The 23,501-nt window shown below is 37.9% G+C and overlaps 2 protein-coding genes and 2 pseudogenes across 3 annotated transcripts; all 4 read left to right on the top strand.

Annotated features, from left to right (window-relative positions):
- The first annotated feature begins 41 nt into the window (after positions 1-41).
- On the top strand, positions 42-8,918 carry LOC117633112 (topless-related protein 3-like). 2 transcript variants are annotated; one of them, XM_034366799.1, is made up of 26 exons: positions 42-221; positions 360-517; positions 1,489-1,668; positions 1,790-1,903; positions 2,462-2,620; positions 3,233-3,407; positions 3,525-3,654; positions 3,952-4,067; positions 4,208-4,343; positions 4,485-4,594; positions 4,775-4,844; positions 4,918-4,991; positions 5,080-5,175; positions 5,250-5,342; positions 5,665-5,792; positions 5,994-6,228; positions 6,323-6,493; positions 6,580-6,666; positions 6,771-6,923; positions 7,008-7,118; positions 7,214-7,393; positions 7,478-7,606; positions 7,732-7,827; positions 7,923-8,105; positions 8,186-8,361; positions 8,446-8,918. In XM_034366799.1, exons 2-26 carry the CDS (start codon positions 438-440, stop codon positions 8,666-8,668), a joined length of 3,405 nt encoding a protein of 1,134 aa, XP_034222690.1. In that variant the 5' UTR covers positions 42-221; positions 360-437; the 3' UTR covers positions 8,669-8,918. The 2 variants fall into 2 exon arrangements, with proteins under 2 accessions (XP_034222690.1, XP_034222691.1); XM_034366800.1 differs by lacking the exon at positions 2,462-2,620 and having other exon boundaries at positions 133-221.
- A 243-nt stretch (positions 8,919-9,161) lies between these two features.
- On the top strand, positions 9,162-12,540 carry LOC117633111 (annotated as a pseudogene).
- Positions 12,541-13,910: 1,370 nt separating this feature from the next.
- LOC117632493 lies at positions 13,911-15,215 on the top strand (annotated as a pseudogene).
- An 885-nt stretch (positions 15,216-16,100) lies between these two features.
- LOC117630821 (eukaryotic translation initiation factor 3 subunit A) lies at positions 16,101-22,949 on the top strand. Its single transcript, XM_034363610.1, has 14 exons — positions 16,101-16,226; positions 16,769-16,858; positions 17,113-17,594; positions 18,344-18,559; positions 18,696-19,064; positions 19,147-19,176; positions 19,886-20,113; positions 20,213-20,374; positions 20,463-20,684; positions 20,771-20,971; positions 21,056-21,262; positions 21,367-21,447; positions 21,751-21,952; positions 22,229-22,949. The coding sequence occupies exons 2-14, from the start codon at positions 16,813-16,815 to the stop codon at positions 22,657-22,659; spliced, it is 2,877 nt and encodes a 958-aa protein (XP_034219501.1). The 5' UTR covers positions 16,101-16,226; positions 16,769-16,812; the 3' UTR covers positions 22,660-22,949.
- Positions 22,950-23,501: the final 552 nt, after the last annotated feature.

The following is a 23,501-nucleotide window of genomic DNA, read 5'->3' as shown; positions in this document are numbered from 1 at the left end:
ACTAGATTTGAATATGTGATTTCGAATCCGCGACATCCCACACGCAATGATAAGTTAATAAGCAGACTAAATAAGTAACAGTACTTATCAATAAGTCCACGTACTTATCACTGATAGGTCAGTAGAAAAGGAAAGACCCCTGTAAATGCATCGAAGGTAGCGACTCTCTCTCTGTGTCTCTGAACGCAGTCCTTCCCTGGAACCCTAGAAATCCTCGAACGGTGAGCTTCATAAATCTTAGAAATACCGATGAATTCTTGCACTTTGAGGTTTCTCTGAACTCAGATTCGGAGCCTGAGTATGTGAACTTGCATGATTTTGGGTTCAAACGTTAATTATGTGTCTGTTTGTTTGTGCAGTTGAATTTGAAAGCTCTATTATTTCTCTGTTTCGGAGAAGGAAAGGGAAGTTTGGGTTTGAAAATTGAGAGTCGAAAAATGTCGTCTTTGAGCAGAGAATTGGTGTTTCTCATACTCCAATTCCTGGAGGAGGAGAAGTTCAAAGAGTCCGTACACAGGTAAGCTAAGATTCCCACCCTCTGTATTTATAATTGTACACGTATACGCGTAATTTATGTATGTATTTTTACATGCATGTACTTAATATATACATGTACTTGTCAACCGGAGGTTGTTGTGTTGATTTTGGCTTTATGTGATGATTATGAGACTTAAATTATTTAAAGTTCATGTCTTTTCATTTTCATTGTTTTTAAACTTTAATTTTTAATGAAAGTTAGCCTATGTTTGGTTCTTTAGCGGTGATTATTTGGATTTAATTTTTCTATCCTAGCAAACTTTTTTAAGTTGTTAAAAAAATTGATAACTTCACTCCAAATGGACGCGCTAGGCTGAATTGAGGTTCATTATTTCATATAAGGATCATGGGTTAAGACTTTGAAAACTGGAACAATATCTATGAGTAAATTTACCTGTTTTTCGCTCGCGTCTTTCCCGGAAAAAGGTGAGAGAGCATGAACATTTTACTTAATTTGAGCAAAATAGTAGCATTTGAGCTTAGTTGATTAATGAGGGTGATTTATTGGGGTGTAGAAACATAGATGCTTACAAATGAAATAATCTAAGGTTTTAGAGTCAATAATGTGTCCCTTGTCTCTCTCGCAATTAATTGAATGATAAATGATGTTGCAGTATGAGAGAAATTGAAAAAAGAAAATGATGAAAGATGAAGCTATGAATATGTGACAACTAATAGTGAAAGAGAAATACATCTAATTTGGTTTAATAAGGTTTGGTCAAGCAAGTTTTTTTGTTTAAGGGATATATTATGATAGCAAGATGTAATGGAAAAAAAAAATAATGATAATGAGAAAAAACTCTTGTTTAACAAAAGTACCAATATAATTTCCGTGTGTGCAATTAATTTTCTTTTCTCAATTTGGAAATCTTGTTTCAACATTTATTTTCTTTCTTACATTCCAAATTCTTCTATCTTGAAATTATTTTAATTTCAACCTATATGTTGTAGGCTTGAGAAAGAATCAGGGTTCTTTTTCAACACAAAGTACTTTGAAGAGAAAGTTCAGGCTGGAGAATGGGATGATGTAGAGAAGTACTTATCAGGATTTACAAAAGTGGATGACAACAGATACTCAATGAAGATATTTTTTGAAATAAGGAAGCAAAAATATCTTGAAGCACTTGATCGGTAATACTTGAATCTACTTTTTCTGTTCAGGGCTTTTATTTTTTCTTAAAAAAACCATTTTGAGTTTATTGGGCAAGAGTATAATCTTATATTCTGTCCTTTTGTGTTTATTATGTTATAGGCAAGACAAGCCGAAGGCTGTTGAAATCTTAGTTAATGATTTGAAAGTGTTCTCCACATTTAATGAAGAACTTTACAAAGAAATCACGCAGCTTCTCACTCTTGGAAATTTCAGGTAATTTCTTGCATGTAAATAAAGAGGGTATTGATCTAGTAGCAAGGTCTACGTTGACAAATGCTTCCTCCTATGGCCTGGTTAACTGATGATGAAAATTAGGGAAAAGGGGTGAGTACTTGGATGAGGTCCCCTTGATAATTGTTGATCCGTTCAATAAATTTCGTACTTATAAAAAAAGAAAAGTTTTCATTGCTTGGAACCTTAGAGAACAAACAATTGCCCAACCAAGACTGGTTAAAGCTTGGCTTGATGGATACAAAGCCAAAGCAGCATGTAAGACAAAAATGAATCGAGGAGTGAGTTATTTTACCTCTTCCACGTTTTTTGGTCAACCAAGTGGGCCATCATGTTGTTGGAATCATACTTTAAAGGAGAGGCAATGTGTAATATGACAATGAAGTTCAAACTACCCTGCCAGAAAAAAAAAAAAAAAAAGGAAAAAGAAAATGAACAGCTCTGTGGGATTGCTTGTGTTTTTATGTCACTTTATAACCCTAATATATGGTAATTGTAGGTAACTAGTCATTTTTTTTTTGTTTTGGAAATAACTACCAGGGAAAATGAACAGCTTTCCAAGTACGGTGACACCAAAACAGCTCGCAGCATAATGTTGATAGAGCTTAAGAAACTTATAGAAGCAAATCCCCTCTTTCGTGATAAGCTTGTTTTTCCCACTCTGAAGGCATCAAGACTGAGGACTCTGATCAATCAAAGGTGAGAGTGATATTCTTTTGGATGAACAACGCTGGGTTCCCAATTCCTTTTCCCCTCATAGGTTTTCATGTTCAGGTGTTCTAGACATTAGTTGAGTGCTGCAATGATTTTTTAAAAATAATTCCCCATTTGCTATTCTTTTTTTAATTTTTAATTTGAAGTAAATATTTTTGCCTCACTTCCCTACCTCAATAAATTAGCTAAGCTTGACTCCCTTGCTTGTACTTCAGCATTTCAATTTTCAAATAAACGCCTTCTTTATCCATTATATGTTAATTGGTTGCATTCATTCAAGCATAGGGTGCTTCTACCACTTGTGTGCACCTTAATGAAGGACAAATGAATGACTGAAGCTGGTTTTATTTTGAAACTTGTATGCAATCATTAACATTTGTGTTTTCTTGTTTCCTTTCTCTTCTTCCCAAAAGGGAAAAAATTATAAGCTAGTGGAGGCTATTGTGCTTCTTTTGTGTCGTATATCAGTCCTGAGCCCGGGTAAGGGTAGGAGGGCTAGTGGAGTTCTTTTAACATTTTCTTATTGTAAAGTTATCATATTGGTTCAGATTATTGTGCTAAGCCAATCATTGTCTGATATCTGATACTTCTTTGTAGTTTGAACTGGCAGCACCAGTTATGCAAGAATCCAAGACCAAACCCCGACATCAAGACTTTGTTCACAGATCATACGTGTGCACCTCCCAATGGTCCTCATACTACTACACCCGTCACTCTTCCTGTTGCTGCGGTTGCAAAACCTGCTGCTTATCCCTCACTTGGAGCTCATGGTGTATGATATTATACATAGAAGCTTTGATCTTTATTCAATTTTCCTTCTTGATTATATGTCAGAGATATAAATTTAAATGTTGACTAGTAAATTTCTTGTTTCCTTTACTGTGTACAGCCCTTTCCGGTCACTGCAGCCACTGCTAATGCTAATGCTTTAGCAGGTTGGATGGTCAATGCCTCAGTCTCTTCATCTGTGCAAGCAGCCGTTGTTACTGCATCATCCATCCCTGTTCCACAGAACCAAGGTGAGAACTTGAGTTGCATTTTTTAAAATCACTTTTCTGTACATTGTTGTTTGAGTTTCATATTGTGGAATGTACTTCGGATAATTTCAAGTTTCAGTTCCGTAGCTGAGGAAAATTGGATGGTCTTAGCATTTCTAGGTTTAATGGTACACTACACGTTCTAGTATTATTCAATTGATTACATGGTCAAAAGGGTTTTAAGTTTTGTTTTTATGAGTTATGAAGTCCCCTCTCTGCTTATTTACTCATTTCCTTAGTTTCTCTATGTTTTAACAATCTAGTTTTTCATTTAAGCAGTTGCAATCTTGAAACGTCCAAGAACACCTCCAGCAACCCCAGGTATGGTTGATTATCAGAGTGCTGATCATGAACAACTTATGAAACGATTGCGACCTGCTCAATCTATTGGGGAGGTAATCTAGACAATATTTTGTTTAGTATCTAATTTTGGAATATTTTGCATTTTTTCTGTGTGATACTGAAAGTATATTAGGACTGGTTTACTTTGCAATTGTTGCTAATGTTGGCATTCTTGTCACCGTTTTACTTATAGGTTATATATCCAACATCTAGACAGCAAGCTTCTTGGTCACCGGACGACCTACCCAGAACAGTGGCTTTTACCTTGCATCAAGGATCTAGTGTCACAAGCATGGACTTTCATCCGTCTAACCATACATTGTTGCTAGGTGTGATTGTTTGTCGTTGTGTTTGGCTTTTAAAGTTCAAGTAATATTATAAATAAGGCCCTATTTAAATAGGTTGCCTCGCCCCTGGGCTTTCTTCCATTCTCTTCTGAGTCTTCTATAACTTTATTTTATGTCTGGCAGTTGGTTCTAATAATGGTGACATTACTCTTTGGGAACTTCTGTTGCGTGAGAGGTTGGTTTCAAAGCCATTCAAGATATGGGATATGACAACATGTTCATTGCAATTTCAGGTCATCTTTTAGTCTTTTTTTTTTTTTTTTTGGAGGGTTAAGATTTGGTTTGGTATTAAATTTTTATGGTCTAGTGTTAATTAAAGCCATGTGATGGAAGCACTTTTGGTCTTGCCTATACTTTAGTATAGTTTTCAGATATTTAAAACGTACGTATTTAACAGTTTAGTTTTTGTACAGGCCACAATTGTCAAAGACACCCCGATTTCTGTCAGCCGTGTTACATGGAGTCCTGATGGGAGCTTTGTGGGTAGGTACATTTTGAAGATTGAAATTATTTCTTGAAGAGTTGTATGTATATCTTATTGTTTTACTTGCTACAGGGGTTGCATTTAGCAAACATTTGATTCACTTGTATGCTTATCATGGATCTAATGATCTACGCCAACATGTGGAGGTGATATGATATTATGATAATTTTTCAGATTGATCAAGAAAGCTAAATTTATAACTGCTGCTCAAATTTTATCCCTTTCTTTTTGCAGGTTGACGCCCATAATGGTGCTGTGAATGACTTAGCTTTTGCTTATCCAAATAAACAACTGTGTGTTGTGACCTGTGGAGATGATAAGCTAATAAAGGTAGAATTATAATTCTCATCACAAGATTTAATTTAATTACAAAGTTTCCACTTTATCTAAACGAAGTGAAACAGGTATGGGATTTAACAGGACGAAAACTATATAACTTTGAAGGTCATGATGCACCCGTCTATTCAGTCTGTCCTCATCACAAGGAGAACATTCAGGTATGTTTGCAAAATGGAGAAAGCATTTGTTTTGTTGATCAATTTGTTATTAGTGTTTGGAAGCAAATGCTTTTGTGTAAGTTTACCTTAAATATATATAAGTTTTCTCATTTACTGAATTTTGAGAATTTAGACACAAGTATATAGGAATAAGATAACATTCTTTATGGATTTTACTTATCTAAAAACTAATTGCTTAGATTTATCACCCGAGGGTCTCTTTTTGAAACTTTTTTGAATGTTTGACTTGAGTACCCTGCTTCCTTGTCATCTACTTTTCTCATCACCATGTGCAATAAGAAGTGTACTTCTGAAATTTCAGTTCATATTTTCAACTGCTATTGATGGAAAAATAAAGGCCTGGCTGTACGACAATTTGGGTTCTAGAGTTGACTATGATGCTCCTGGCCAGTGGTGTACCACAATGCTATACAGTGCTGATGGAAGTCGGTATGAAAATTTTAAAATATGGACCTCTACAAATTGAGTATTTAGTAAAAAAAATTATTACTCCTTTTTCTGTTATTATCTCGCAGTTTTGACAAACGTATGAGTCAGTTGAAATGTCTTGTCAAAACTTATGTAAGTGCCATCATTTCATATTATCCTACAGATTGATTATTATTATTATTATTATTATCGTCATTTCAGATTGTTCTCTTGTGGAACAAGTAAAGAGGGAGAATCATTTCTAGTTGAATGGAATGAAAGTGAAGGAGCAATAAAGAGAACATATTCTGGATTCAGAAAGAAATCAGCAGGGGTTGTGCAGTTCGACACAACACAGAATCATTTTTTGGCTGTGGGTGAAGATAGCCAAATAAAGTTTTGGGATATGGACAATAACAACGTTCTGACTAGCACAGATGCAGAGGGTGGACTTCCAGTCAGTATTTTGTTATAATTTCTAGTTTATTTCTTAAACTCCCCTCCCCTGGATGTCGATTTAGGGCATGATATCATTATATTATATTTTTCAGAGCCAACCTCGCTTGAGATTCAACAGAGAAGGAAATCTTCTTGCTGTCACAACAGCAGACAATGGATTCAAAATACTTGCAAATGCTGTTGGAGTTAAAACGCTGAAACTTATGGAGTCCACCACATCTTTTGAGGGACTAAGGCCTCCCATTGAATCTACTGTTATAAAGGTTTTAATCATTTATTTGGCCGTGTTTTTATTAACATTTTTTTTCTTCATTACATCTTCAAGACCGTATTATTTGTGTCTAAATAGGCATCTGGCTCGCCGTCTGTTACAAATGTTAGTGCGGTCAATTGTAAAGTGGAAAGGAGCTCTCCTGTTAGGTCTACACCAATTCTTGTATGTCAGTTGATCTTTCTAAATGTTTTTTCTTTTTATTTATTTTCAAATATTATTTGTAAAGTGGCATAGCATTCATTTGATTATTTTGGCTCTATTTCAAGCTTGGAATTGATCACATGAGTAGAAGTTTCGAAAAAATGAGAAGTCTGGATGATGCAATTGATAAATCCAAGATCTGGCAGTTGACTGACATTCAGGATTGTGCACAGTGCCGGCTAGCTACCATGCCTGACACAACAGATACTTCCAGCAAGGTGTGTTAAGTATTTCATGCTTATCACATTCTATTGTGACATTTATATGCCATGATATTCGTAAACCATTGCATTTAAATTTAGGTTATTCGACTCCTATACACAAATTCTGGTACTGGCATTTTGGCACTTGGGTCAAATGGCGTGCAGAAGCTGTGGAAGTGGGTCCGTAATGAACAAAATCCAAGTGGAAAGGTAATAGCTAACCTAGAAGAAGTGTTCAATCATCTGTTTTTCCTCTCTTTTCCATCTAGTTCAGTGCATCTTCTGAAGTTTGTTGGTGTTTAAAGGCCACTGCCAGTGTTGTTCCACAGCATTGGCAACCGAACAGTGGTCTTCTTATGACTAATGATGTCACAGGTGTTGACCTTGAAGAAGCAGTTCCATGCATAGCACTCTCAAAGAATGACTCTTATGTAATGTCAGCTTGTGGTGGAAAGGTCTCATTATTTAACATGATGACATTTAAGGTAAATCGACATACAATCTAGAAAATTTTCAAAATATTGGGATCCTTTTTTATGGTTAACCATATGTGTTTCTTTGAGTTGTAGGTAATGACAACATTCATGGCACCTCCTCCTGCATCCACCTTCATAGCGTTCCATCCTCTGGATAATAACATCATAGCCATTGGAATGGAAGATTCTACCATCCACATCTACAATGTTAGACTTGATGAGGTAATTACTTATCAGTTTCATCTCCATTTCCTATGCTTTAATCTTATTTTCTTTCTTGCCTCAAAACTATGAATTCCATATGTTGCATTGCTAAAGACCTTACATGATTTATCTGTTAATTTTAGGTGAGATCAAAAATGAAGGGTCACCAGAAGCGGGTTACTGGTTTAGCTTTCTCAACCAATCTTAATATACTCGTTTCGTCCGGTTCTGATGCTCAAGTAAGTAAATTTTTTGGTTATTTTATAAAATGCCCAGTAACCCATTGGTGTTGTCTTTTCCAAATCTAAACTATACATTTAACTGCAACCTGCAGCTGTGTGTGTGGAGCATTGATACATGGGAGAAGAGGAAATCAGTTGCAATACATATACCTTCTGGAAAGGCACCTGCTGGTGACACTCGAGTGCAATTCCATTCTGACCAAATTCGCTTGCTGGTGGTTCATGACACGCAACTAGCCATATATGATGCCTCAAAGATGGATTGCATCCGACAGGTAGAAAGTTTACTCTGATGTTTTAGTTAAACCAGGGATGATCCTAGATTTGTTACTATAACTTTGTTCTTCCATCTCAGTGGCTTCCACAAGATGTACTTCCTGCACCCATATCTTATGCAGCATACTCCTGCAACAGTCAACTAGTATATGCTGCCTTTTCTGACAGTAACATAGGGGTGTTTGATGCTGATACCTTAAGACTTAGATGCCGCATTGCTCCATCAGCATACCTATCCCAAGCAGTCTTGAATGGGTAAGCTGTGGAGAACTTACCATGAATTTTTAAGGTTCTTGATCCGATCTTTTTTAACTAATCCTGCCGTGTGCTACATTGTAGAAGCCAAGCTGTGTACCCGCTTGTTGTTGCAGTACATCCACAAGAACCCAACCAGTTTGCTGTCGGGTTGGGCGATGGCTCTGTTAAAGTTATTGAGCCCACCGAATCAGAGGGGAAGTGGGGATCGTCCCCGCCTATTGAGAACGGAACACTTAATGGAAGAGCAGGATCGTCATCGACCACCAGCAACCACACACACGATCAATTACAAAGACGAGAATAGTTTTAAGTTCTTAGGACATGTCCTGAGCTGTAATTTCTCAGTATAGAATGTTAGGTTTTCAGTTGCTCATTTGTCCCTTATCAAAAAGATAAGTTTGGATGTAGGTTGATATGTGGATAGAGACTAGGGACACATTTAGTAGTTGTAACTCATAATTCAGAGGCCAAGGAAAATGGTCATCTCACAAACGAATGTGTTTTTTTGTATGATGTTTGGTTATCTATCTATTGGTTCTTGTTTCCCATAAAAATGCTTGCATATGAAACTACAAGAACACCCTTAATCTATGGCTCAACGGTCAACCAACGGGTTGATGTGAAATTACAAGAACACCCTTAATCTATAGCTTAACGGGTTTTAGTGGTATATCTTTGAGGCAAAGTAAACGACACGTCGTTTTAGACATGGCGGGAATAATTCCTTTTCAATCCAAAACGCACCGTCCAACTCCTCAGACTATATTCAATGTCTCTATTTATCTCTATCTCACACTCTGATTTTAGGGTTAGGGTTTATTTGCCCCTCTCACGCTTCGTCCACTTTCCATTTCAATTTCTCTCGTCTTCCGGTTATGGCGAACCGTACAGACCCGTCCGCAAAGAGCATAAGGGGGATGAACCCGCAGAACCTAGTGGAGAAGATCGTACGGTCGAAGATATACCAGAACACGTACCTGGAATGAGCAGTGCTTCGGGTTGACGGCCGAAACCCTAGTGGACAAAGCCATGGAGCTCGACCACATCGGTGGGACCTTCGGAGGTAACCGTAAGCCCACGCCTTTCATGTGCCTCGTGATGAAGATGCTTCAGATCCAGCCGGAGAAGGAGATCGTTATTGAGTTCATAAAAAACGACGACTACAAGTGAGTTTTACTGTCCAGTTAATTAATTGCTTTTGATAGTAACTGGAATTGGTTTTGGAAGTGCTTATGTGATTTGACAATGTGCATGCTCCCGGTAGCTGGGAGAATTAGTGTTGAAGGGAAAGGAAGGGGAATTTGTGGAGTTTTGTGGTTTTTGCTGAGAAACCCGAATCCGAAAAGTGTGTTTTAGATGTTGAATTCTTTTAGATGCGGAATGAGATATTTTGGGTGGTTTGGATATATGGTAGTATGAAAGGAATAGTATTGTTTTGCTTTATGTAAAAAATGTAGGAGATATCTCTTGATATTCTTTGTTGTGTTAGGTGGAGGTAATGGAAGGATACGGGAAATAATAGGGTCTTGTTGTTTATATGATATGAAGAGGAAATTGGTGATTTCTGTTTGTGAATTTTTGTTCAGGAAGGTCGAAACAGAAAGGGTTGGGATAATAGTGGAAGTTGGTTTGGTCGGGTGGAGATTGTTTTTGTTATGTTCTGGTTGAAGTAGCTTTATGATTCTTAACGCTTAATTTATTTATTTTTTCTATTTAATGTGGACATGGAGCATTTTCGTATATCCAAAAATTAACATTTATTATTTGGGTTTCAGATATGTCCGGATACTTGGTGCATTTTATTTGCGTCTTACAGGCACGGATACTGATGTGTACCAGTACCTAGAGCCTCTGTACAATGACTATCGGAAGTTGAGGAGAAAATTGGCTGATGGGAGTAAGTTATATGATCATCTCTGACATTTGCATTGATTACATACTTAGTATTGGATTTTAATGGGAATGCTAATAATCTCTTGCTCTAATTGTATCAGATTATGCCTTGACGCATGTGGATGAGGTTATTGATGAACTTCTGACAAAAGATTACTCATGTGACATTGCGATGCCAAGAATTAAGAAAAGGTGGTTGTTTATTGGAATAAACATTTCCTAGTTGATTTTATCATGGTGACTTTTGTTTTTTGTTTTTACTATAGACATAGTTGAATATCCTCCCCCTTCTTTACGTTTGGAATGCATCTTGGCCCCTTGTATCTCTCCCCTGTTCTAGGTTTCCATGAGGGTCCAATTTAACTTCTACAATTTTAGATTTATGTATGTAATTTCTTTCTATATTCATACAGATGGACTCTGGAAGCAACTGGTTCATTGGAACTCAGGAAAAGTGCGTTGGAGGAGGACTTTGAGGAGGAGGAAGAGAAAGAGGAGAACGATCAACTTGATGGAGTGGATGATGAAGTCCATGGTAGGGATTATTATCGTGGCCGAAGCCCCATAAGGGAAAGGGACAGGGGTAGAAGACGCGACAGTCACACATACAGGTTCGTTTCTCTGTTTGTAGCATGTGATTTGTTTTTTAGACATGGAAGTAATGTTTATGTTGGTCACTGACTGATGTTTCTTTGTAATATTTTTGTATATTTTTTTAACATAGTAAGGTACAGTACAGACTCCTTGAATCATGATAATTGACCGAGAATGAACAATTTTCTTTTATACAAATTTTTTATGTTTACCATATATTAATTCTGACAAATAACTGGATTCTCTGTGTGTGTGTGTGTGTTGGTCGGTTGGGATGAAGGCTTGGTTAATAGCTCTGGGAGTTAGATTGCTTGGGTTCTTATTCTTTGTGTTATTGTGTGTGAGTGGAGATATTTTGGATCTTCAGGTGATTTCTGAACTAAACTGAATGTTCTCTTCTCTCTTTTTTATTTTTTTTTTGGGGTGCGGGGGACGTAAAATTTTGTTGAAAATCAAGCTGAGAGCATGGAGTAATAGAATGAGAGGCAAAAGAAAAGAAAATAAAGCAAGTCTAAACTGATTTTTTTTCCTTTTATAAATGAGTGTCCGGGTCAACATGAAATCCATTCAAGTTATCTCAACTGATTTTCATTTGGGTTCTGCCTGTCTTTGGATGAACCAGTCTTGTAGCTGTTGTGGGAAATTTATTAGACTTTTACGTCATAAAAATAATGACTTTTAAAGTGGAAGCTGTTGTCTGACTATTCAAATTCAGACTAGTACATTCATATGTCATTGAAGTTTCTACCATTGAATTTAAGCCATAGGTGTTATATAATGGCTTCCTATAGTGATATCCCTGATTCTCCAGGTTGCTCTGCACTGACAGTGTGCAGTGAGAAGTATGATGGATCATACATATTTCCTGCAGTGTAAATATGGTTCCCTGATCAGTTGTGTCTTTTCTTATTTTGCATTTGGAGTTAATTCCGCAAAGTTGGTTAATTGAATGCCATTGGTTCTTTTTCTGGGAAGCCCTGTGGTTGATTTCATTTGTAAATGTCGAATTCTACCATATAGTTACTGTTTGTTGTTAAACAAAGGATTGAAACTGTCATCTTGAAGCTAACACTGCCATTTCTGTTTCCTTATTTACTCCCATAAAACAGTGACCACGATTATGACAGAGACTATGATAGGGATAGAGACTATGACAGGGAACGCGGACATGGATGAGAAAGAGATAGGGATCGTGACTGTTATCGACTAAGAGATGAAAAGGATCATGGTCACGATAGGGAGCGGGATAGGCAAAAGAGGGATTGTGGCAAGAGGAGGAGCTATTCAAGGAGCAGAAGTCGGAGTAGGGATCATGAGGGTCGGGATAATCGCAAAAGACATGGCTGCAGCAGCATGAGTCCCAGGAGACAGGATGGGCATGATGAGCATGGCACTTGTGAGGAGTCAAAGAAGAAGAAAGAAAAGAAGGAGAAGGAGACTGATGGGACAGACCATCCAGATCCAGAGATTGCTGAAGCGAACAGGCTCCGTGCATCTCTCGGATTGAAACCTCTGAAGATGTGATAATGTTGGTTGACTAGTTCATGTTAATGTGAATGTATTTCAACCGTCTTTGGATTTCTGAACCTTTTACAGCTAGTGCTTTCAGTATCTCCTGTACATCCATTGCTTGAGTTCATATAAAGATCATTTTTACTGACTGTTCAGGCAGTCATTTTTCAGGATAAACTGTAACTCTTGGTTTTGTGTACAGCATTGGTATGGACCAAAACAAATGCCGTGCATTTGTGAAAGCATTAACAATATAACAAGAGCTAAATACTTTTATAAGAAGAAACATGCAAAATCTTTACATCTAACAAGAACACGAGTCTTGAACATAAAAAAAAATAAAAATTAACATGAGTAAATTGAAAAGAAAACAGAATCATGAAGGGAACAAATACCCATATCATGGCATGATCTCAGTTATCAAAATGCCATTTTCATCATACTGAAGGGTGCCAGATAAACTCAGTGGTCTGCACTTGCTTCCCATTAGAATTCTTTTCTTGCATAACTCCTGGGCACCTCTTTCTTCCATAGCTTTGCTATCTTCTTCCTTTGAATTATCTTCCCCATCGATCTCCCTACTTACCATTTTTGTTAGGGACCTTGCCATTCTCGACTTCCAGCGATTAGTTGGCATGAATTTTGATGGAACCAAATTCAAGTTACCTGAACTTTCTTGCTCCCAAATCACCCTGAAAGTAGCATGAGCAACACCAATATCAACTCGTTCAGCATTATCACCTTTGATATAACAAAAAGGTGCACATAGGTTAGTATCATCATCATTGGCTCTGCTGTTGCACTTGGTTTTGCTTTTCATGAAACTTCTGCCATTGGAAGAAGACTTTTTCTCTGGTGATTTGATCTTCATGTTGCCAAATGCATAGGTGAAGAGGGAACTGATTTTCCTCGGCAGAAGCTTTCTGGGTTTGTTCCTGAGTTTATCCTTCTCCTTCGTGCAATGCTGCTTATTATATCCTCCATCGATGTTCTTGCGGCACCCATAGTCAAATCGTTTTTGCATGGTCTTGGCTAGCAATTTGGGGACCTTAATCCTTATCTTTGGCTGACGAGTAGTGATCCTAATAAAATATGACAGCGGAGGGCGTTGTGGTATATTTCTGCGGTCCATTGCAATATTAACAACTACAGTTTGAGTTTTCCTTCCAACTTTCTATCTGCAAATCGAAGTGGTCATTGCAATATTATATAAATTTGTTGGTAGCCTCCGAGAAAATAGAGAAAGTTGATTGGAGAAGTGGGGGGAAGAGTTGGCAGACGTGGGTGGGTGGAGCCGTGGAGCTGTGTCTTTAAATTCTAGGGGGCAAAAAAAGAAGTGGCATTTTTATTTGGAAAACAATCTTGAGTCTCATATTGGACAGTACAAACCTGAAAACCGTCTCTCTCGCTCCCGGATCTCCCTCCCTCTCGTCCATCAATCACATTGCGACCACTTCTGCCTTCAGCTACTTTCTCTTTTTTTCCTCTCTCTCTCTCTGATATGAATAGCTGAAATCCATATTGCATTGCACAACCCATCAAATCTGTACGCCTTTTTGCATCATTGATCTTTGGGTTCACCTAAAGTTCGAAACTTTAGAGCATTTTCTTATGAAAATGTTTGCCTCTGTGTGTTGTCTAATTTGATCTGTAGATACAAATAAATACAAAAGAAACAGAAGAAAAACAGAGAAAGGACCATTGAAGCAGAAATGACAGAGCTTTGCAATCTGCCAGAAGATACGGCATTGAATATTCCCTCAAGACTGCCGCCAAAATCTCTGGTTCGATTCAAATGCGTCCATAAATCCTGGTAAAACGTGATCAACAACCACCATTCCATAACCACACACCTCTCCAATTCCACGCGTACCTCCAGCAGTCTTTTTTTCAAGCGCTCGGTCCTCAAGAACACCGAAACCGACGACAGGGAAACTCTCCTCACATTGGTTAGTAACAGCTACGGCAATGCTGGCGAAGATGCTGCTGATGAGAATGAGCAAAACAAGATTCATAGGTTTGTCGCCGAAGACATAGCTAGGGAACAATGTTTTGGGTTTGAGGATTTTAAATCTGTGACCCTTCATGGGCATGCTGACGGGATCATTTGTTTGTCTAGCCGATTCCGACAACAACATGGTTTTATGCAACCCGGCAACCAGGGAATCAAAAAGTGTGCTTCCCCTGACCCAGGCGTTGGTGCTTTGGGATTCGGAAGCAACCCGAAAACCAGGGATTTCAAAGTTGTTAACATTACTGAAAACGGTGTGGGCGACGACAACGACGGCAATGATGAACACCTCCTTTGCAATCCTCCCACAATATAACTCTACATTCTATCTACCGATTCTTGGAGAGAAATCAACACGGACACTTTAGAAACCGAAACCACCTACATTTTGCCTGGTTGTTTACAGATGTTGTACTACAAGGGATTTTGTTATTGGGCGGGAAATGAGCAACTGAAGGAGTTCCTATATTGTTTCCCGACATCATATATGACTCGGGCTATACTCCAGATAGTCAGCTTGTTGTGTGGGACGAATCCGTTGCTCTTTATGCATCCATTCATGATGGATCGATGGGATTATGGTTGATGGATGACGGCGGCGGTTGGACGAAGCTATTTGCCTTTACAGCGTTGGAAGATGTCCCGACACTGTCGCGATGTTGGAGAGGCAGCAGCCATGATGAGCTGCTTCTTATGGTTTCCCAGGAAGGCCGCCTGTTCACGTTCGACCTCAATATAGAAACCCAAGAGTATGTTCCGGTTTGCAGCATGGACGACTACAAAGACTCAGTCTTCCACGAGTATGTTGCAGTTTGGGGCGGAGACCCGGATTGTTTGCAAGTTGTTGTGTGTGTGTGGGTACCATAGTTCCCCTTAAACAGAAGCAACCAGTGCTAGAGAATTGCAGATATAAGTTTAGTGTGATGATATAAAATGTACCAATAATTAGGATGGAATTATGTTGAAATTGTGTTTGATCTTGTATTTTTGTTACTAGCCTCTAACTATTCTTTAGGACAATAGCAAACCTGATCAATAAAAATAAAAATTTAGTGCAAGTCGTGTTGCGGTTTAAAAGACACTTTCTTTTTGTGTTAATACAGATTTTAGGGTATGGGTGGTTTCTTTCTCTCCATGGAGACATTCCTGGTTTATTCAAGTTACATTTTGACACGCATGCAATCAGAAATACAAAAGGAAACGCTTATGTGTACATGTCCAACTAGAATTGACATGAAAGTAGGAATTACAATTACTACTCCTAGAGGGAGAAGACTAGTGTTTTCCTTACGCATATTGTGACCAAGAAAATTATACATCTTACTATTATTATAGTGTAAATAGTGTTGCAGTTAAAAAGACTTTTTTTTTAGGATGCTGGTTGCCTTTTTCTTTGGATGAAAACATTCTTGGCTCATATAAATTACATTTTGACACATGAAAAAATAATTTATTAGAAGGACAAAAGGACAGATTTAGGCACATATTTGTAATTGACAGAAAAGATGAGTTACTATTCCTAGGAAAAGGAGGCAAATATTTTCCTTTCCAACATAGACCAGGAAAATTATATGTATATAAGTAGCAGATGATCTCATTCCCAACTCATCTATGTAAAAATTGTGTGGACCATACCAAAGCCCGGCCCAAAATAAGAGCGCGAATCTGCAAAACCCTCAAGATCAAAGTCGGCCACATCATTCATTTAGTCCATATTTAGAGCCCAATCTATCGGACTGAACGAGTAACTCCAATCTTTCTCGGATTGGACAACAAACCTAAAACCCTAAAACAATCTCCTCTTTCTTTCTCTCTCTCGCTTCCTCTCTGCATAGCATTGCGGCCACTTCAGGTACCTTCTCTCTCTGTTTCTCACTCTCTATCTCTTTCTCTATATCTCCGAGCTTCTACTCCAATTGAAACCTTCTTCTGTTCGTAATAACAACTGTCCGTAATATAAACTGTATGAAAGTTCGCTCTTTTCCCGATATATAAATTCCACGATGAGTCGCTGAATTGAATAGAATTCTATGCAATTTGTTGAAATTTTGGACGCCATGTATCTCACAGATCTCGGATTCAGATAAAGTTCTAAACTTTTTCCCGAGAAATCCGTCCGATTTGTCGAATTAAAGCTTATAATCATTGTTTGATGATAGATGCTTAATGTGTATCCCTGCATCGGTTTCCGGATTGCAAAATTACGTCTTTTTTCTGTTTGGATTTTCTTTGGAGGCATAGGTGCTGGTGGTTTTTATCCTGGGAGAATGAATCGTTAAATGTGTGCCATGTTTTCTTAGTATTTGTTTGATTAATGGTTTAAGTTGGCTGTTTGGATTTTGATGTTTTGTTATCCGACTTCAATTGTGACAACAAGTACATTTTGTGGTTCAGGTGACTGTTGCATTGTGCGGGGCAGTTGAAGTTTCGAATCAAACATGTCGAATTTTGCAAAACCGGAAAATGCATTGAAGCGAGCCGAAGGTGAGTCACTGCGGATTTATGGCTTCTTAGCTAAATATGAATGTCTGATTGTTTAGTTTAATAAGTTTTTATTACTCATTTGATTGTATAGTTTCTGAAGTTGCTGTAACCCTTTGTTGTTAACATGTTTCTGTTTCTTTATACAATAGTGGTTGGGATATTCATTGAACAAGTTAATTGCGTATCAATTTTATTCCTTCTTCATTGTCATATTTATCTGAATCTGAATTGACAATTGTAATGTGTCGCTGCAGAGTTGATCAATGTTGGGCAAAAGCAAGATGCATTACAATCGCTTCATGATCTTATCACCTCAAAGAGATATAGAGCATGGCAAAAACCACTGGAAAGGATTATGTTCAAATATGTAGAGCTTTGCGTTGACTTGCGTAAGGGTAGATTTGCCAAGGATGGTTTGATTCAGTACCGCATAATATGTCAACAAGTTAATGTCTCTTCCTTGGAAGAGGTGATCAAGCATTTCATGCATCTATCGACTGAGAAAGCTGAGCAGGCTCGTACTCAGGCTCAAGCCCTGGAAGAAGCTCTTGATGTCGATGACCTTGAAGCAGATAAAAGGCCAGAAGATCTGATGCTGAGCTATGTCAGTGGTGAGAAAGGAAAAGATAGATCAGATCGTGAAGTTGTTACTCCTTGGTTCAAGTTTCTGTGGGAGACCTACAGAACTGTGCTGGAGATCTTACGTAATAACTCAAAGTTGGAGGCTCTTTATGCGGTATTGTAATTCTTGTCCAGAACAAAATTTTAATTTGATTGCTTTAGTAATTCTGCTCTTTAAGAGTATTCATCCATAAGATATAAAGACTTTAGCAGTTTCAAATCACTCAGTAGTTAAAGAAGGCATTTGTAGATTATCGAGTGTTCTCCAAGGTTCTAGTACTTTCCTTCGTAATCTTAGCATTAAAAACAACTCACTAAGATTCTATTACTTCTAACTGCCTTTGAGAGGATTTGCATGGTTTTTGGCGCGTTTATGGTACTGGGTAATTTGTTGAGATTTAGGTGAATTTGCGTAAAAGCCTTGTTCTTGCTTTGAAGGACTGAAATAATGGATTTCAATCAATCAGTTGATGAACTCTTGTTTTTTTTTTTTTTGTTCAACACTTACTAGGTCTTGCAAAGGGTCCTTTATTTGACCCTTTCTCTTTAGAGTTGGAAGGATAGTTTGTAGCTTTGCTGTATACCTGGGTTTTGTTTTAGTTAACTTCTGTTAGAGAAAGATTAATGTCTGTTTGAGTTTTCCACCTCATGGACCCAGCAGCACACTGCCAATTGTTTTTTTTTTTTTGCTATGACCATCCACAACATCATTAATAATCATATATATTCCATATTTGAGTTTAATCATGGTATACTTTTGTGGTTTGTGTCGAACAGAAGTTTACAATTTGCTTTATTGTAATATTTAAGAATTCTATTTGATAGAAGAAACTATGGTGTCTGATTGAAATCTGTTATCTTTAGATGACGGCACATCGAGCCTTCCAGTTCTGCAAGCAATACAAGCGGACGACGGAGTTCCGCAGGTTATGTGAAATCATCAGGAATCATTTAGCGAATCTGAATAAATATAGAGATCAAAGAGACCGACCTGACCTATCTGCACCTGAGAGCTTGCAGCTGTATCTGGATACAAGATTTGAGCAGCTGAAGATAGCTACTGAACTTGAATTGTGGCAGGTGTCTGATTTTTTTTTCGATGTTTTTATTTTTATTTTTTATGTGTGAATTCTGTCAACAAATTTGCAAAATCTGTCAATCTGCTTTTGAATTCTGTCTATTTCTCACATTACGTTTTACCTGATGGTATCTGCAGGAAGCATTTCGTTCTGTTGAAGATATTCATGGATTGATGTGCATGGTTAAGAAAACCCCCAAAGCATCCTTGATGGTGGTTTACTATGCCAAGCTAACAGAAATTTTTTGGATTTCAGCTAGCCACCTTAATCATGCTTATGCATGGTTAAAGCTGTTTACACTTCAAAAAAGCTTTAACAAGAACTTAAGCCAGAAGGATTTGCAGTTGATAGCATCATCTGTTGTCCTGGCTGCACTTTCAGTTGCCCCCTATGATCAAACACGTGCTGCATCACATTTGGAATTTGAAAATGAGAAAGAGCGCAATTTGAGGATGGCTAATCTTATCGGGTTTAATCTTGAACCCAAGCTTGACAGAGGAGATGTGGTACTGTCATTTTATTCATTGTTTTTCTTTTGATTCCATTTTTTAATGGGTTTTCCATTCTGACAATCTGTTTTGTGTCCAGCTTTCAAGATCGTCTCTTCTCTCTGAACTGGTAAGTTTGCCATGGTCTGTTTTATGGTTATTTACTGTTATTCTTGAGCTTTAATCCTTTTGCTTGTGATGAACATTAACAATTATAAATTTTCTAAATAGACAACTTTTCTTTTACTTTGTGACCAGATTTTCAATTTGCTGGTTAGGTAACATTAATAATAGAGTAGTGGAAGAAGTATATGCATGGCTTTCTTTTCAAATTTGAATAGCTTAATTTCTAGCCTTTCTTGCTTAGTGCTGCTCTGTCCTTTTCATAATGTGTACCACAGTTTGTACCTTGTCCCAAAATGAGTCTTTTTTATGGTCAAAGAAATACAATTTTTTATTTCCCATTACCCCTTAGAGTTTATATGAAATCCTACTGTAATATGTGATTTTCAAACTGTGACAATCATTTTGGGGTGGAGTTTTTTTTTTTGAGATCGATGATGAAAAATGCCCCTTAAGTTTTTGTATCAATCTTGCTATGATATTGTTTCCTTGTGTGCTATTACTTATTATTGCTCAGTAATGCTTTCTTCTTTTTTATTTGAGCAAATGTGTACTACTATATCTGTTGAGGCTTTCAAATCATAAAGTAATATTCAGGGATATGCATTTGCTGACGATAAATCAAATTGGATTTTACATGTTTGAAATGTTTCTAAATGTGCAAGTGTTGTTATGCAGCTTAGGAATTTATTTATTTATTTCGGTGTTGTTTTCAGGTCTCTAAAGGTGTGTTGAGCTGCGCAACCCAGGAAGTTAAAGATCTTTACCATCTCCTGGAGCATGAATTTCTACCTCTAAATCTTGCTGTAAAGATGGAACCATTGTTGACCAAAATCTCAAAAGTTGGGGGTAAGCTGTCTTCAGCTTCTTCTGTTCCAGAAGTGCAACTATCTCAATATGTTCCAGCCCTTGAAAAGCTTGGTACTCTGAGGTTGCTCCAGCAGGTGTGTTGACTTTTTGGTTTCTTAGTCATTCAGAGTTGTACCTTTTAGTTCATTTAAATTGATAACAGAGTTGATGATTCTTCCCTCTACGCTATTCAGGTTTCGCAGGTGTATCACACACTGAAGATTGAATGTTTATCTTCGATGATACCATTTTATGACTTTTCTGTTGTTGAGAAGATTTATGTGGATGCTGTTAAACATAAATTTATAGCTATGAAAGTTGACCATATGAAGGGGGTTATGTTGTTTGGTAACTTGGTAAGTTAGAGCTTGAATTCTCTGCATTTATAATTTTTGATGTTGTACGAGTCACAATTTGACTGTCTTCTCTTGCAAACTTTTTCAGGGTCTGGAGTCTGACGGGCTTCGAGATCACCTGACTAATCTTGCTGAGTCTTTAAATGAGGGAAGGGCTATCATGTACCCTCCTCTAAAGGGAGCATCAAAGCTAGGTGAAATTCTGCCTACTTTAGCAGATACTGTTGATAAGGAACATAAAAGGCTTCTTGCTAGGAAATCAATCATTGAGAAAAGGAAGGAAGAACAAGAACGTCAACTTCTGGAAATGGTATGCCTGCATATACTTTGAGTTGCATTGATAATAGTCTGGAAATGGATGGAACTTAGACTAAGCTTTCAATTTTCCTTTTTTAGGAACGTGAGGAAGAGTCTAGGAGGCTCAAACTACAGAAAATAACTGAAGAAGCAGAGCAGAAGAGGCTTGCAAGTGAATATGAACAAAGGAAGAATCAAAGGATACTAAAGGAAATAGAGGAGAGAGAACTTGAAGAAGCACAGGCACTCCTTCAGGAAGCACGCAGTAGAAAGAAGGGAAAGAAGCCACTTTTGGAAGGAGTGAGTGAAAGATGTCTTATTTAAGTATGGTTTTGATGGAAGACCCCATTTTATCAGTATCTAATGAGTTTTATATTTATACAGGAAAAGGTGACTAAGCAATCTCTAATGGAGTTGGCCCTGAGTGAACAGCTCAGGGAAAGGCAAGAAATGGAGAAGAAATTGCTAAAACTTGCTAGAACAATGGATTACTTGGAAAGAGCAAAAAGAGAAGAGTCTGCTCCGCTGATTGAAGCTGCCTATCAACAACGCTTAGTGGAAGAGAGGGTGCTTCATGAACGTAATCAACAGGTATATATAACAGTTACATTTCCCATTCTTTCCCCTTACAGTTCGTGTTGATTTTATTCCCTTTGCCTTGTATGCTAGCCGTAATTCATTATTGTGCTTTGCAGCTGGAAGTTGAGCTGAGCCAACAGCGCCATGAAGGAGATCTGAAGGAGAAGAATAGGCTAGCGCGGATGTTGGAGAATAAGGTGAGTTTGCAGTTTTACCTGACCGGACAAATTACACTTTTGTTTCCATTTTTCACACAGATTTCTGTCTAGAGTGTATACACTGCCCTAAAACATGTGCATGTTCTGATTCCTGGGGAAAGCAATAACATATGTATGCACAGAACCACTAACACTATCATCAAACTATAAATGTTTCTATCCCAAAGCTTCCAAACAATAGGTTCATACAACTCTTTCTGGTCACTTGTGTTGTCATGACATGTGTTCGTTCACAATTATGGTAGATGCTGAGAAACAATGACTCTTTTTTCTCTTTGGTAGATGAGCTTCCAGGAAAGGGTGCTGCATCGTAGGCAGTCAGAATATGACAGACGGACGGCAGAGAGAGAGGAACAAATCAGTCAAATGATTCAGGCCAGGAAACATGAGAGGGAGGCAAAGAGGAAGAAAATATTCTATGTGCGATCTGAAGAGGAAAGGCTAAGAAAGCTGCATGAAGAAGAGGAAGCGCGCAAGCATGAAGGTATGTGTTCTTACAAAAAATTTAGTCTATCCAGCATTTTGTGAACACTAGAGCATCCTCTCTGTGTGGATTACGATATTAATTTCGTTTGAGATGATTTTATCATTTCTTTGGAAAACATGAAGTGAATTATTGTTCTCCCTGCTTATGGCTATTTCTGATTCCTGCAATTCTTCTACTAGTTTTTCGAGCTTTTTGAATAATTTTCCTTTATAATGGCTCTTACCCTTGCTGTCTTCTGATGTTCATCAACCATCGCTGCTTTGAACCATGCAGAAGCCGAAAGGAAAAGGAAAGAAGAAGCTGAGTACAGGGCAAAACTGGATGAGATTGCTGAAAAGCAGAGGCAAAGAGAGAGGGAATTAGAAGAAAAAGAAAGGCTGCGGAAAGAAGCACTTTTGGCAAGACCAGCTGAGCTTCCTAGGCCTGCTGAGCCTCGTCCAGTTGAGCCTGCAGTTGCTGCTCCTGCTGCTGCCGCCGCCGCTGCACCAGCCCCTGGGAAATATGTGCCTAGGTTTCGGCGAGGGGGAACTGAACCCGCTGCACAGACTGCTCCAGATCTTGATCGTAGGGCAAGTAGGCCAGATGACCGCCCACCCCCATCAAGTGATAGGTGGCGCAGTGATGAGCGAAGACCCCCCACCTTTGGTGGCTCAAAATCTAGTTGGTCCTCATCCAGGGTTCCATCCCGTGGGTCGGAGCGCTAATCATATATAGAGGTTTTTGGTGGCATTGCTTGATCCTGGGGCAGTTTTGATTATGATTAAGCTGGTAATGTTCCGGGTGAACTAAGAAGATTATTATTCTTATTTAAGTACTGAAAGACCTAGTGGAGCTGCTGTTACTCTTTGCTTTTAGTTTATCTTCTTTTCCCCCTGTTTCGTTTCCATCTTGCTGAGTGTCTTCTCATGGAATGCTCATTGTAATCTTCAAAGTTTAGACTTGGAAGTTAGTTTTGTTCCCTCCCATTCCCATACTTGTCTTCCACATTCATTTCTATTTCTGTGCATGCTTGCTTACAAAGTAGTGGTAGCTTCTCAAAGGTGATTTCCAGCGGTTCCTGTTTGCTAAATTTTCTGTCCTGAATTTCGAATATGAATAGCTTTTGTGTTTCAACGTTTATAGAAGTTGTTTGATTCCAACGGAAATCTGCGCGCTTCAAAAGGTATTGTTTTAATTTTTAATTTTTATAAAGGCTTATTATCACAAAACGTCCCTAAGGTTTACGAAATTATCAGATTGCATCCTTAATGTTTTTTTGTGTCACTTATGGTCCTCAAGGTTAGTATGTGCAATCACAAATGGTCCCTAACGTTAGGTTCTGTCAAAAACTCTGTTAGTTTGCTGACGTGGCATACATATATATCACAAAACATCCCTGAGGTTTACACACTTATCACAAATGGTCCTTACGAATTTATTTTTAAAAAAATTTAAAATTCATAAAGTTTTGGTTTTCTTTTTAAAATTATTTATAAATGAAAAAACAATTTATAGAAGGATTTTAATCTTGAGGACCATTTATGAACCCTAAACCTTTAGTTTTTTT

The sequence above is a fragment of the Prunus dulcis genome, chromosome 6, assembly GCF_902201215.1.
Source record: "Prunus dulcis chromosome 6, ALMONDv2, whole genome shotgun sequence".
Taxonomy (NCBI): Eukaryota; Viridiplantae; Streptophyta; class Magnoliopsida; order Rosales; family Rosaceae; genus Prunus; species Prunus dulcis.
Note: the sequence above shows the minus strand (reverse complement) of the source record. Positions and strands in the feature narration are given on the sequence as shown.